Here is a 14,228-nt window from a genome sequence, read left to right on the forward strand (position 1 = left end):
CTTGGTGTTTAAAGTGTTTGATTTTTTTTTTTCAATTTGGACTGCAAAGCAAAGTTGCCTTAAATACAAGGCCTTCAACTGACATATTTGATATTAGACCAGCAAATGAATGGGTGCTAAGGATTTGCTGCTTGGGCTGAGAATACTGAGGCTCTCACAGCACTGAGACCTCACAAGAAGAGCAGATGTAGAGCTGCTGCCCATGGGAGCAATGTCCCTTTGTACTAGAAGAGAAAAAAAAATATTCAAAGCAGGAGAAATTACAGAGGTTTGAAATGCCAAAGAAATGCCAGCATCGGGCACTAGAGGGTGGCCTTTGACAGAGGCACCATCCACTCACTGACCTTGCAAACCTGTGGCAGGTTGAACTCTTGTCCTAGCAAGCTGCTGGGTTTGTGTAGGATAAATGCTGGATGATGGTTGGATGCTTCAGTTGTCTTTTATTCTTTGACCCAGTCACTTTTTTTTTTTTTTAATGCTATTCCTTCTGTTCAGCCTTCAACTTGCTGTTTTCATTCTCATTGAACTCCACTGGAGTTCCCTAGTGACCCACCTTCCTCAAGGCCTAGAATCCTTTTGGACAAGATCTCCCATTTTAGGCCTTTTGTCTTTTGGTAAATACATAAAGTTTGTGCTCTGACTCATTCTGGGGATCAGCTTTCCTCCCCTGTGCTCTGCTCCACATCAAAGATGACTCCTGTTAACACTTACACTGAGAAACGAGCTGTGAAGCTTGAAGACACCATGTGTCTTTTATTGCCTTTTCTACTGACCTTGAAGCTCCTTCCTTGGTAAATGTCTGACATGAGGGCTGGACCATCTGCTCTTCCTTCCCCAGGAAGCTGGCAATTTGAGTCACTGAGAGAACAGAGAGGTATTTGGATAGGGAAAAGTCCCTGTATGCTTCTAGGTAGGAACAAGGCAAAAGGAGAGGAAGGAAACATCCTTCAGATGCTCAGACCACTTGGGAAGTGAGGGCTGGAGTGTGTTGCTTTTGGGGGTGAAGGCTGGAGGAAATGGACCAAGCTGTTCCTGAGGAAAGGTAAGGGGCAAGTGTAGAGTAGCAGCTCTTCCTTGCAAGGAGCATGTATCCAGTGGGATGTGCACCTTTTGTTCAGCAGGTGTAGCAGCAAGGGTACAGCCTGTGCTAGGCTTTGCTGAGGGTGAAAGGAATGTGAGCACACAAAGGCTCCCTGCAAAAAGGGAACAAGCTACCCAGGGGAAGAAATGCAAGGCTGACTGACTACAGGAGCAAAAGCAAGAGAGCTTTTTCTGCCTCTCTTCCATCTTCTCATGGTCAAAATCTCCCTACTGAGCATGTGGGGAGCTCTGCCCAGAAGGTGTCATCCTGCTGACAGGGGCCTGTCACACAACAATACTTTTTGCTCTCTGTGTGCAGTCCTCTTGCACAAAGCACAGGAGATCTGAGTGTCCTGCTTTAATTGCAATGGTATGGCACAGACAGTCCTGCCTAATTTAAAATCTAGTCTTGATTTATGGATTTCTATGCATAGGGAATCAATCACAGACCCAGTATGCATTTTCAGGAGTTTTATTACCCTCAGAATTAAACATGCTGAGCTTTAGTCTTTTTGTACAAGCTTATAATTATAATCACATCAGCCTGCACCAAAGCTATCACTTACCGTAGTATGTGAATGTATTGTCTGCTGAATAAAATCACTCATGCTGGACCAAACACTTCATGTCAAGATGCTGTCAGGTATATGATGTAGAAGCTCTGGCAGTGTTTCATAGCTAGCTGCATCAAATCTCTGGTGTCTCACTTGGATCAGGTCTAACTCCTAGTGATAGAGTGGGTGTCTGTCCAGTTCATCACAAGGGAGTGCTTAAAGAGCCAATGATAACTGCAGTACCCTATTATGTGCTGCAGTAGAAAAAAAACTAGTTTCAAGTGTTATAATGTCTTAAAACCTTTTCTGTATTGCCTTCCTTATGCACAGTGCTTTAGGTATGAGTAATGCTGTCTTTCCCTTCATTTCTTCTACAAGAACTATACATGCAGATTTATAATTTCCAGGCAGGCAACATTTCCTACTCCTTTTCCACTTGCCCCAAGGGTTCATCAAGTAGGATTTTATTTGCAAGACATAAAATCTTTTCAATAGGCACAGCATTTGGCCTCATGCTGGAGTCCTGCCCTATCCTGACTGAAGCAGCCCTGGTGTGGTTTTGGTGCACTGATTTGCTGGGCTAAAGCTCAGCTGGGCAACTCAGCAGCAGCTTGCAAAGCCCATACGGCTTCTGCTCTTACCTCCTGCCTCTTTGGCTGTGCCAGGAAGCCTCGCACAGGGAGCTCTGTGACCTTTACAGCAGAGCCCTGCCATGTTCTGCGACAGTGCTGTCACTGGCACCACACTTAGCAAGTGACTCCATCCGCAGGTTACTTTGGTCACAGAACCACGGAAAGGTTTGGGGCTGGAAGGGACTTTAAAGATCTTGTTCCAAACCCCTGCCATGGGCAGGGACACCTTCCACCAGACCATGTTGCTCAGAGCCCCATCCAACCTGGCCTTGAACACTTCCAGGGATGGGGCATCCACAGCTTCTCTGGGCCAGTGCCTCACCACCCTCACAGTGAAGAATATTTTCTGCATATCTAACCTAAATTTCCCCTCTCCCAGTTGAAAAACATCATCATCTTATCAATTAAACGTTGTTAAAAATTGTGATGTCTAATTCTGCTCTTTTTCTGTCTCTTTCTTTGCTCTAACAAGATGTTCCTTTTTCCTCTGTTTATGTCTAGGGTTCAGGGACTGCAGGGCTCTAGGCTTGGACCTGTCAGAAGAAATCTTGCACCTCTTTCCACTGCCATCTGCTGTTGCAGGATTCTTAGACACCAGGAAGAACTTTTGCAGTGTGCTCGAGTATCTTGCTGGGGACAGCAAGAAGAGATGGTTTGCTGGTTAAGGTCTTCCAGTGATCTTCAGAGCAGTGCTCCATGTCCTTTCAAAGTCAGGCAAGCCTTTGAACCTGTGCCAGGATTTCAATTGTAAATGAGGAGGGGGGGGAAAAAAATAACCAAACCAACCAAGGCTGACTTGGAAAAGTTTCTTTGTAGAGGGACTTTACCTGTGCAGACCTGCTGCACAGCCATGTGTAACTTTTTCCTGGGTCAGCCTGCTGGAATACCTGCAGCCTCAGCGCATCCACATCCTTGGCAGGAGAGTCCGTATCCCATTTATACCCTGCTCAGCCACAGGAGAAGCTTGTTTGATGCCAAGAACTCTTCTCTCCCGCATCCATCAAAGGGAAATGCATTTGATTAGAAGGTGCAGAACTTAGGCTAGAGACTGAGAAACTCAAAAAGTTTACCTGTATGTTCTGTGATAGTAATCCATGCTAAAAATCATGGATAAGGAACAAGGTGGTGAGAGTAAATGCCTTCATTCCTGAGTTTCCTGAAATCTACGAACAGGTACATAATTATTTTGTAGAAGATATATTAAGACATGCAGATTACAGCTCAAATTCTAAAGGTGTTTTTTTCATCCACCCTGAACGTGGTTTCTGTTGGCTGCCTTAGGAAGGTCCTGCCTGCTGGTCTGTGTGGGTGCCCACGGAGGCACTTATTGTGGGATCAAGGGACTGTGAGGTTAGAGAAGCCTTTCAGTCACACAAGAAGCCCTTCTAGCCCTGACTCCAACAATGATCAACAACATATAGTGAGTAAAATGCACAGGAACAAGATCAGCACCAAATGATACATTCCCACAATGCTCCTTTAACTTGCAGCAACTTCTGCCTCTCAGGTTTCCTACAGCAGAAGTGGTGTCTTTATAACCTGAAAGCCCTTTAGACATCAGTATTGATACAACTTGTTCCTTGCATGCTGAGACATAAAATTCTTCTGAACATAGAGTGAGGCTTAACGAGGTGCTGTGGAAATTATATGAGGCCTCAAACATAGGAAGATAAAAATATCCACCTTGCAGCTGAGAATGAGTCAAGTAACCCCTCCCTGTCACCAGTCACAATGTAAATGGTGCATATTCATTTTATACCCCAAAAGAAAAAAAAAAAAGTCACAGCAGGTACTTTTAGGTTTGTTTCTGGTTCTTCAAGTGTGGTGGTGCATCCCCTCTACCCCCTCAGGCCACACTGTAACCTTAAAAACACTCACAACAAAATGTCAGCATTTTCAGGCTGCTCAGATACTGTGCCACCAGATTCCCACATCCTTCTGCAGGGCCTGCCTTACAACTTACAGCAGCAGATCCAAGATTTCTCTGTTCAATGATCCTAAATGCAGCTGTTTTGGATTGGGGATACGGAAGACGTTAAAGCAAGGAGAGGAAAGACACTGTCAGGAATCTGCCACTAGCAGTCTTTAATTTGAAAAAGCCTATAGGAAAACTGGGAGCTGCTACCAAGCTCTTGGCTCCCTTCACCCAACCCAAGGCTGTGACAGGATCCCAAATGGGCTCAGATAGAAGACACCATCAAATCTTTAATGAAAACTTGGCCCTTCTCCCCAGAGTCATCAGGCAAGAATCTGGAGTGTACGTGGATTCCAGTGCTGCTCTTGTGATGAAAAGACAACAGTGAATATTAAAACACTTCACCTACTTGTACTTTATTAAGTGAAATCTATTCAATACTCACACATTTACAAAAGTGTTTATTGCACATCCTAATTAATTTTCAATAAAATATAGTAAACTGCTGGTTCTGATTTCCAAAACTCCTCTTAGCAAGACATATGCCAACAGGTGTATACAATTTAACTTTTAACTAGATCTTTTCTTTCACTGGCTCCTCCCCAAAAGTTTAAAAAGATATTTAAAAATAACACAGCATAGAAATGTATCTTTTTTAGTGTTTTGGCTTACTGGAAAAAGGGGTCCGTGCTTGGAAGAACAGCTCAGGAGACCAGACAGTTGGCCCTTCCAATACTACCCCTGAATGATTTCCATGTGAGAGGTGATTCTTGCCTTCTGAAGGGGAACAAGTTTCCAGGACTTTATCATTTAAAAACGAGGTCTTGGTGACACTTGCAGATACAGGAGTTGTTAGAATCCTAGCTCTATCCCCAGGGCTTATTCTCTCATTTTGGATGAGATTTTCATCATTTTCACTGTTCTTTCTGCTTTCAGGAGTAGGGTTCCTGCCAGTGTGCCCACAGGTGGATTGCAAGTCAGCAGCCCAGCTAACTGTTTTTAAATTTGAAGATGCAGTTGGTTTCAGCCTCTTCTTTGAAGATGGAGGGATCCACTCCTCAAAGCTGGCAGGCACGTGGTTGTTAAAGAACTGCTGTGAAACGGGGCTACCACTTTCTTTGTCTTCTCTGTTCCTTGGCCTCCCACGTTTCACTAACTTGCTGGTAAGCTGCTGCAGCAGAGTGTTCTGAAAGGAAGACCTAGATCGCTTGCATTTGGAATGGATTTTAGTAGGATTTTTAGGGGTGAAGATGGTGACAAAAGAACTTCTTTCCCTAAGAGGCCAGAGTTTCTGCAGAGGTTTTGTCATAGGGGTTGACTGTGAATAAGGAACAAAGTCCTGAGCACAAACTGAACTGCATTCGGAATCACAAAAGGAGTAAGCTACAGGTGTGCTGTGCTTGCTAAAAGCATGAGGGGATGTGTGTAGGGATGAGCTCAGTTTTGAACTGTTACAAGGAACACCTCCAGGAGAAAGTATCAATTCAGTTGTGACCTTCTCCGTCAAAGTATCTTCCTGTATTAAAGAATTACATGATTTATTTAAGAATTCCACAGGTTTTGCTACCTCTCTTACACTTGCATCAAAGAGATCAGCAGAAGCATTGTAGCTGCCTTCAGCGGAGATGATGTTCCACTGCAGCTCTTTCCTCCTCCCAACACTTTTGAAGGTATTATCTGACAGTTCTGTCAATGGTTTTAATTCTCTCTTATATATCCTTCTTGCCTTGTTGGGAGTTGGTGGATCAGAGACCCAGGCCCCTGTAAGATCTGTTTTTTGGCTTGTTACAGAACAATTTTCTTTATTTTCACAACCGGCTAAACAGCTTTCATGTGCAGAATGCACACAGGTGGCTGTCTTGCTCTTATTTAAACAGGAGGTTTCTCCATGCAGCCTAATGAAAGACCAAGATGAATTTGCAGGGTCACTATTTGCTTCTTTGGACTGCACACATATGCTCTGAGAAACAGAAGGCTCTGGTGTAACTGGCAAGGATGCCCCACATTCCTTGAGCGTTGAAGATAAATCACTAGGGGAAGACTCACATTGTGACACATCACTCAGAGGGTCTGCATTTGACTGAAGACAAGCAAACACTGTGTTCTCTGAACTATTGTTCTCTGCTGGCAGCGAGAGCCTCCCTGAGACACTGGCTGCAGGCAAATCAGGCGGGGCTTGCCTGGGATGCGATTCGTTAAGATTTACACCCAACTTGCTGCTTTCAAGATGCACACATTTGCCTGCATCAAGGCCGGGTGATGCTACAACACTCCTGCCCTCCTCTATTCTGGCTAACAATTGATTCAGGCTTTCTGAGAATGGGAGTTCTTCCCAAAGCATAGAGTCCATCTGAGACACTCCAGCTACATTTACGTGATTAGGAGCTGAGGCATCTCTCTTGCAAACAAGGGAGTTGTGGGATTTTTCTGGGTAACAATAATTTATACTATTAATTTTTGGGAAAATGTTTTTTATCTCAGATTCCAAGGGATGTTGTAACAACTTAGAAGTGTTTCCATGTGAACATTCGCTGCTTGAAGAGGATGCTCTCTCCAATTTATCAGTTGCAGAGGTACCGTCAGTCTGACTAAGCTGTGAACTCAATTCATTACCCTTCTCTTTATCCCCTTCTTTCACAGATGAGATGAGAAACTGTGAGTCCCAAAGAGTTTGATTGTTGAGGCTTACACTACCCAATTCTGCAGAGACAGGCCTCTCCTCTTGTTCATGCTGTTCACTCACCAGCTTTCCCACTTCCAGAGTGGGAAAGTCTTCCGCTGTTACCCAAGCAACAGATGAAGTCAGACTGAAGGACTGCTGCCAGCACCCTAAAAAACTTTCCCTGCCACTAGACTGAACAAAACAGGAGCTCCTGCTCAGGCTAGACAAGCTGCTGAGATCACTGAGAGGTTCATCTATGGGAGCTGATGATGCATCAGGTAAATATGAGCTGTTATTACAGCTACTGAATTTTGCCGACTGCAGGAGACGATCTAAGTAGCTGATAACAGTAAAGCCAGTAACAGCAGCATTTGGCAGGAAGATCTGGCAAGCTACAAGGTTTTTCATACTTCTATTAATTCTGGAACGCTTCTGCAGGATGCTGCTGGCAGCAGAATGCCCTCCATCTTCCCTTGTACAACCCTGGGGGGGGGGGAAGAAAACAAAAAAACAACCAACTTAGAGAAAAAAAAAAATTAAAACGTCTTCTAAGTCAGGCGTAAATTTAGGACTCACTTTTTGTCAGGATCTGCAAGGAAGAGAATACAAAACAGTCTGTCACACAAGGCAGTCCCTGGGAAATAAGCCCTGGCAAGGGCTATAAAGGGCATCACAGTGAGAGGTTCTTTGCTTGTTGCAATTACAGAGTTTTGGAGCTGGAAAAACAACGAAGAACTCTGAGAAAGGACTTCACAGAAAATGTCTTCCTCCCTTTAGGGCACTGGATGCTTCCGGGCTTCCTCTGGAGCAGTTCAGTGCGAATGGCTGGCAGCCTAAGGCCAGTGCTTCTCTTTCATCCAGGAGGCACTGGGCAGCACTTGAAGCAAAGCACTCTGGTACCAGCTACTTGACTTGGCAGCTCAGCTACCAAAGCCAGCACAGTACTTTCTGTGCACTACATCCGTGAAAGGGAAATAAGCTACAACTGTTATCTGCTCAGATTTTTTTTAGAGAGCAGTGTTTCAAAGGAGCTTCAACTGCAATTCTTTATAAAACCTGCTTCTCTCTACATAGAAATTACAGGTGAAAAATGATGTTAAATGGAGAGGGAATTAGCTAATATTTTAAGAAGCGGATAAACCCTTTCTCACCTACCCCTTAAGGTCTGGCAAAGCCAGAGTGGCCAAAAAGTAGATATAGTTATCTCCAACAACCTTCCTCCTCCCTGAGTCTTTGCAAGGGTTGAGGCTGAAGACTGTTAGCCAAGGACAACACCCTTCTAAGTAAGTCTTTAAAAAGTGTGTTATGCTGATTCTGAGGAGGGTACAACTGTATACACAGCTGAACACAACTATACAGAAATGTCTACAGCCAAGAGCTGAACAAAGAGTCTTTGAATGTGTGTTCAGCCCTTGTGTGTGCAGGAGCAGCCACAAGGCTGGTGATATCTAGGATTAGTTATCCTTGTCAAGGCATCAGGCCCACAGACCTGGTCAAAGGTTCCGGGTAAGTAAAGTTAATCCATTAAGTCCTCCACGTTCCATTACTTAAGATGCTGTACATCAGGAAAAATCTCAGTTCAGATACAAACCTCATCGTACCTATGGGAGAGGCAAAACACCTGCCAGGTAGGGTTTAGTTCACAGATTTCATAATATGAATGACTCACATAAGCACCACTTGAAGAGAACCTTGAAGAATGTTTGTATAGAAATATTGCTAAGAACTAATATTTAAAAGTGTGTTAAGCACATAAAAGAGTCACCAATGCAGATATTGAACAGCTGTACTTAAACAACATTTAAGAGCATTTTGAAAATGCTCTTAAATCCAGAAATATTAAAATGCTACAAGGGTTATGTGCTTCTTGTTACATTTCAGACTGGAGAGGAGACTACACAGCATGGGAAAGGTAGGGCAGTGCTTGGAAAGAGAGTCTGTTTCTTGCTCCAACCGTACATGGTTTTTTTACAGACTCCAAGCTGTTACTGACATGCACAGGAGCTGGCATTGCTCAGGCTCTCCGAAAAGCACCCTGACAATCTGTTAAGATGACTACTGCCATTCAAGATGATTTTTGGATATGACTCATTTAAAAAAACCCACAGGAGTCTTGGGGGAAAGAAGCAGAATCCTTCTCAGGTCCCAGCCTTAAATTTTCTCAAATTTCCAAAAAATGTTGTACATGAAGCTTTGATAGCTCAGTCTATACCCCTAACTGGCTATAAAAACTCACTAAAAGGCCATGATGTGGATTAAAAGTTACCTTCACTCCAAATATGAACCTTTTTCCAATGAAACAGATTTCCACTGCTTGAACTAACGCTCTTGTAGATGACTCTGTGTTTGTTTCTCCTGACAGCTGATTGAAGTCTTGAATATACCTTGAATAAAAACATACAGAAGTATTGGACCAACAGAGGAAGCCTTACATAGCATTTTAGCTGTAGTACAGTGCTAATGAGGACACATGTTAAGGAAAAGATTTTGTGGTAGCTTCAACTAAACATAGAATGAAAGCAGTAAACCATGAACCTATAAATTCAATTCTTTAGTTCACCTAATTTGTTAGTGAGATAAAGTAAACAAAACAACCACTCTGAACAGGTTGAATACACACACAACTTTCAGGCGTTCCCCACGTGGTTGTGATTTTTCTGCCAAACCCAGTGACTGTACAATGATGTCAATATGCTCCTATTCCTTACACATCCTTCCTGCCCAGGCCTTTACAGCACAGTAGTATCCACGTGAGACATGGAAATAACTGCTTTTCATGGCTGACAGCAGTACAGCAATGTAGGGCAGAAGGCCTGTCATGACCAGGTTATTAATGCTGCTAATATGGCATTAAAAACGATTCATCTTTGAGCCAGTGATAACACAAGGCATTGGAAAATTATAGACTAGAGAAAGAAGCAGGGAATCTATCTGAATATCCCATCCTGGCAGTTTCACATTTCAGAAAATCTGAAGCCTATAATGTGGGTGGTCAGGCTCTGAGGACTGACAGAACTTTCTCAGAAATCCCTTCTTTCTTCAGGAAAATTTGGTCATATTGAAAAAAATCACAAGGTGCATTCAAACTGTTAAAAAAGAAAACTCAGAGGCTCTATCTGGAAAAGCCAACTTACTTACACAAAGGAAATTCAATCATCTCCAAAAAAAAAAGGAGAAAGGATATGAGGAAGAAGCCAAACCAACCAACCAGTGAAGCTCACTTAACAGGTAGTAGCTGCCTTCAATAGACAAGTGGAGCATTTCTTCTACTACCTAGAAGTAATCCATCTCAAAGCATCAAGATTTCAAGAAGAAACAAATTTTGGCATTTTCTCAAGGTGAGGGGTACCAAGGAAATGCTGGAAGGAAGCACTTTAGCAGTTACTTCCCACTCATCTTCCAACCATCTAGGCTCATTTCAGTTTTTTAGGCTGAATAAACAGCAGCAGCTATATGGTCAGACAATCTATTCCTTACCTCTGCAGATTTTCTGCAGTGACCCCAAAGAATGGATCTAAGCAACTTCCAAAAACAGTGATGTCAAACAAATCATTAGTGTCAGCAATCTTTAGGGACAATCTGTATCTGTAGCTTGCATCTTTAGCTTCACCTGTGCAGCCACATTTTAGACAGTTGAAGCTGAAAAAAGACAGAAAAAGGATAAAAAAGATTGAATACACAAGCTTCTGTTAATCACTGCTGAGGTAAGAACTTATCTGCAGTCATAAGTATTACTACCATAATGTATCAAATATTCCATAAAAAACTGTAAGATCTTTTTCTTATTCTTTATTCCTTGAGGCATTAATCTTACCAAAGGCTCAGAGCAAGATGTGTATATTATGACAATGCCTCTGGCTCCTTTTACTGATTTATTAAATGCTAGCCTGTTGTGAAATTGAAGGGACAGTGGGCTTTGAGAGATGGTTCAGGTGCAAGTTTGAATTCCCTGCACTCATTTTTTTCACGTTTCATTCTGGTTTGGGATTTTTCTTCCTGCAGCTTGAGTACAAATACCTAGGTTCAAAAAAATAATCAGGAAAAAGCACTGTTATCTTGTAGTTCAGCATTTGAAACAACAGATATCCTTGTTTTACAAAGTCAGCTCCTTCCATTTAGTGCTGACATTCATTGATTTACTGTTCTTCTGTGTGTCAGACATTTCACCCACCACTGCAATTAAAAAGGAAAGCTCATGCATTTCTGGACATGCACTCACTAAAGAGTCATACAGGACTTCCAGGTGTGCCACACATGTAGAATGAGATGAAAAAAAATAAAATCAGGGTTTGATCTGGAGGGGCTTTCAGACAATGTCTTCCAACTTAGGAACAGCACTGAGGGACTGGGTGGACTGCAGGGGATGCACTTGGAAGCTCTAACACACATCATTTGTTCTGCTAAACCATTTATTGCTATTGCATAACACTGAACACAAGAGAACTCTCGATGCATAATGACCTCCAAGCTGCTCCTGGAATACAGAGATCTAAACAGGCATAAGTAACATAAGATCTGAAATTAACACTTATTTCTACAGTGGCTGGATTTTCACTGTTTTGTTTTGTGTTCAGCTAACAGAGATCCCAAGTGAATGGAAATCAGTAAATGATCCCCAAAACAGGACGTACCTCCTGGAATCCAGGATCAGCCTAGAAAAGCAGTTTTGACAGGCAGGATAGGTGAAGCAGGAATTCTGGATGGAAATCACAGAGGCAGCCAAGAGTCCCTGCACACTATTCATGTGCTCACCGCATCACCTGAAACGAGTAAGTCAAAATGGTTCAAAGAGTTCTCATTCCATGAGATGTTAATATTAACTGCTTTCAGTTGGGTTATTTTAACATTTTGAACAGCAGTCTTCAGGAAATGATGATCTCTGTTTGAAAATAGAAATTCTATTAATTAACTCTTTAAAAAGGAAAAAAAAAGGATGAAGTTATACAATAAGAAGGAAGTGTTCCTGGCATTTGCACACCATTGCAGACAGATCATGCAAATTCTCACTTGCATTTACGGAATCTTTATTAGAATTATTCTTGGGTGCAGCACTACAGCAAATTGCTTTCTGATTCTTTTCCTTAATTTAGAGTGAAGTCAACACGGGGTTAAAAACTGAAATGATTCTGCACTTGTAATTCTGCAAATGCTTCAACATCAATGACTTGCAAAGGATACTCAGAAAATCTCGAAGAAGGCTCACAATAGCAACTATATTCCTCTTATATCATGCTCTTTGAGCTAAAGAGGCGGCTCCAGGTGTTTACTGCTGATTTCAACAGAGGCTGTATGGATTTGACAAATAAATGATGAACTAAACATTTAAATAAATAGGAATGAATTAATTTTTATTCAGTACTACTTTCCTGCATATTTATTTTGGCTTTATTATACTACACTGCCCAAAACATCAAGTTTTAGGAAACTTCCCCTATTTTAGATAGACAACTTTTTTCGCAGGAGATGTTAGAAACAAGTAGCCAACAATCATAGAATCCTAGAGTGGTCTGGGTTGGAAGGGACCTTAAATATCACCTAGTTCCAGCCCTACTTCCATGGGCAGGGACACCTTCCCCTAGACCAAGTTGCTTGGAGCCTCAGCCAATACCTCAAATCACAGAGATCCAACTTAAATGACCAAAATGTTCTCTACAGCTGAATTAAATGACTCCTTAAAAGTCCATACTTGCAAAAGCTCTTTTATCATGGTCATAGCTAAATATAAATCTCTCTTCACTATAAGCTGCAGAATAAATTCAGAATAGGAAGTGAATTCCATATCTTTATCCCAAAGCTCTCTCAAAGGGGCAAAAGACCAAACAGACAAAGGAGACTCAAGTCTCCTTTTTTTTTTTTTCCAGGTATTATAGGTTAAAACCGCCCCACACTCAGTAATCAACAATTACGTTTTGTTACACTTACAGGCTATTATTCCTTTGCCCTTTGGGACACCTTTCTCAGCATTTTGGTAAAAACAAGATCTGTAGCAGTGAGTACTAGAAAAATGTGAGTGACTAAATTCATTACTCTGAGTAGATCATATGTTAAAAAAAAAATCCCAATATTTCCTACATCTGGAAAAGAGAGGTAGGGAAAGGGGAAAGCTTTTACAGAGGGCCAAACAAAATGAGAAAAAATCATGTCTTCAGAACACACATATTAACAGAGACTCATTTGACTCAGTAAATTGAATGGTGCATGCCTTCAACTCTTGCCAAAAGGGAACTATTTTGTTCTAGTACAGTACAAGATAACAGTAAAAAGTACATGGAAAACACATCAATATATAGAAAAGGAGTAATAAAGTTAAGTCTGATTTTTTTATTGCCCAGAAAGGTGGGTTTGGAGAAACTAGCAGGTGCTTCACATTCCCACCTGTTTTCAACTCAGAACTCTAGAAACAAAGCTTACATAGTTTGTGTTATCCGCACTTTTAAAAGACATTAACAAAACAAAAAAAAACCCAAAAGCACATCCCAGAAAACACAGAACACTGCAAGTGTTCAACTGAAATATGGAAGATAAAGCACAGCATCTAAGTGCTCACATAGGTTCTGGCAAGAGCAAACAGACTCAAGATCTACACCTCTGCTTCTCTTTGGAAGAAATACAGAACTCGCTATCTGGCCGCAGACTGAAAGAGGACAGCACGAACAGGTCTGTTTTACTTGAACTTTTTGTAATAAACAAAACAACCCAAACCTCAGCGCCCGGCCGGGGAATCGCACAGCCCTGGAGATGCGCTCGCTGCCTTTCAGCGGCCCGGCTGCCGGCGCCGTTCCTATCGGTGCCTGGTGCGCTCTGGTGATCCCGCTGCCTCGCTCTCCCTGACGAAAAGCAAAGCACGAGTCGTTAACACATCTCACACCCGAGTTTTCACCTCTGAGCCTCCCCGAGGCCGACAGCGAGCGGCCGGGCCGATCCGGTCCGACTCACCCGGGCGCGGGCTGCGCTCGGTGCCCTCAGGCCGGGCCGGGGCAGCAGCGGGGGCTCGGCCGCCGGCGGCTCCGGCAGCCCGAGGGCCGAGCGGAAGGGCGGAAGTGCGGCTGCTGAGGGCCGCCGCGGGGGCGGGACGAGGCGGCGCTCAGCCAATCGCCAGGCAGTCCGGGGGAAGCGCCGCCCCGCTCGCCCAATCACAAAGCGAGCACGTCGGCCGCGCCCCGCACGGAGCGGAGCGGCGACGCGGGAGGGTCACGTGCTTCGAGCAGCCAATCGCTGCCTCCCCGCGGGAGGCCGGGCGGCCGAAGCACCTATGGAAGCCGCCTCAGCCAACGGCGAAGGCGCGCGCGAGCTGACCTCCGACCGGCAGCCAATCGGAAGGTGCCGCTGCTTAGGCCCCGCCCCTCCACGTGTGGGGCTGGCCCCGCCCCCAGGGTCCCGCCGCT

General features: G+C 43.5%; 1 protein-coding gene across 1 annotated transcript; it reads right to left on the reverse strand.

Annotated features, from left to right (window-relative positions):
• Positions 1–4,576: 4,576 nt before the first annotated feature.
• Positions 4,577–13,885, reverse strand: DDIAS (DNA damage induced apoptosis suppressor). Its single transcript, XM_032099109.1, has 6 exons — positions 13,780–13,885; positions 13,546–13,670; positions 11,475–11,603; positions 10,321–10,482; positions 9,110–9,227; positions 4,577–7,326 (listed from the first exon to the last, which is right to left on the reverse strand). Exons 3-6 carry the CDS (start codon positions 11,585–11,587, stop codon positions 4,837–4,839), a joined length of 2,883 nt encoding a protein of 960 aa, XP_031955000.1. The 5' UTR covers positions 11,588–11,603; positions 13,546–13,670; positions 13,780–13,885; the 3' UTR covers positions 4,577–4,836.
• Positions 13,886–14,228: the final 343 nt, after the last annotated feature.

This window comes from Corvus moneduloides, chromosome 2, assembly GCF_009650955.1.
Source record: "Corvus moneduloides isolate bCorMon1 chromosome 2, bCorMon1.pri, whole genome shotgun sequence".
NCBI classification, from domain to species: domain Eukaryota; kingdom Metazoa; phylum Chordata; class Aves; order Passeriformes; family Corvidae; genus Corvus; species Corvus moneduloides.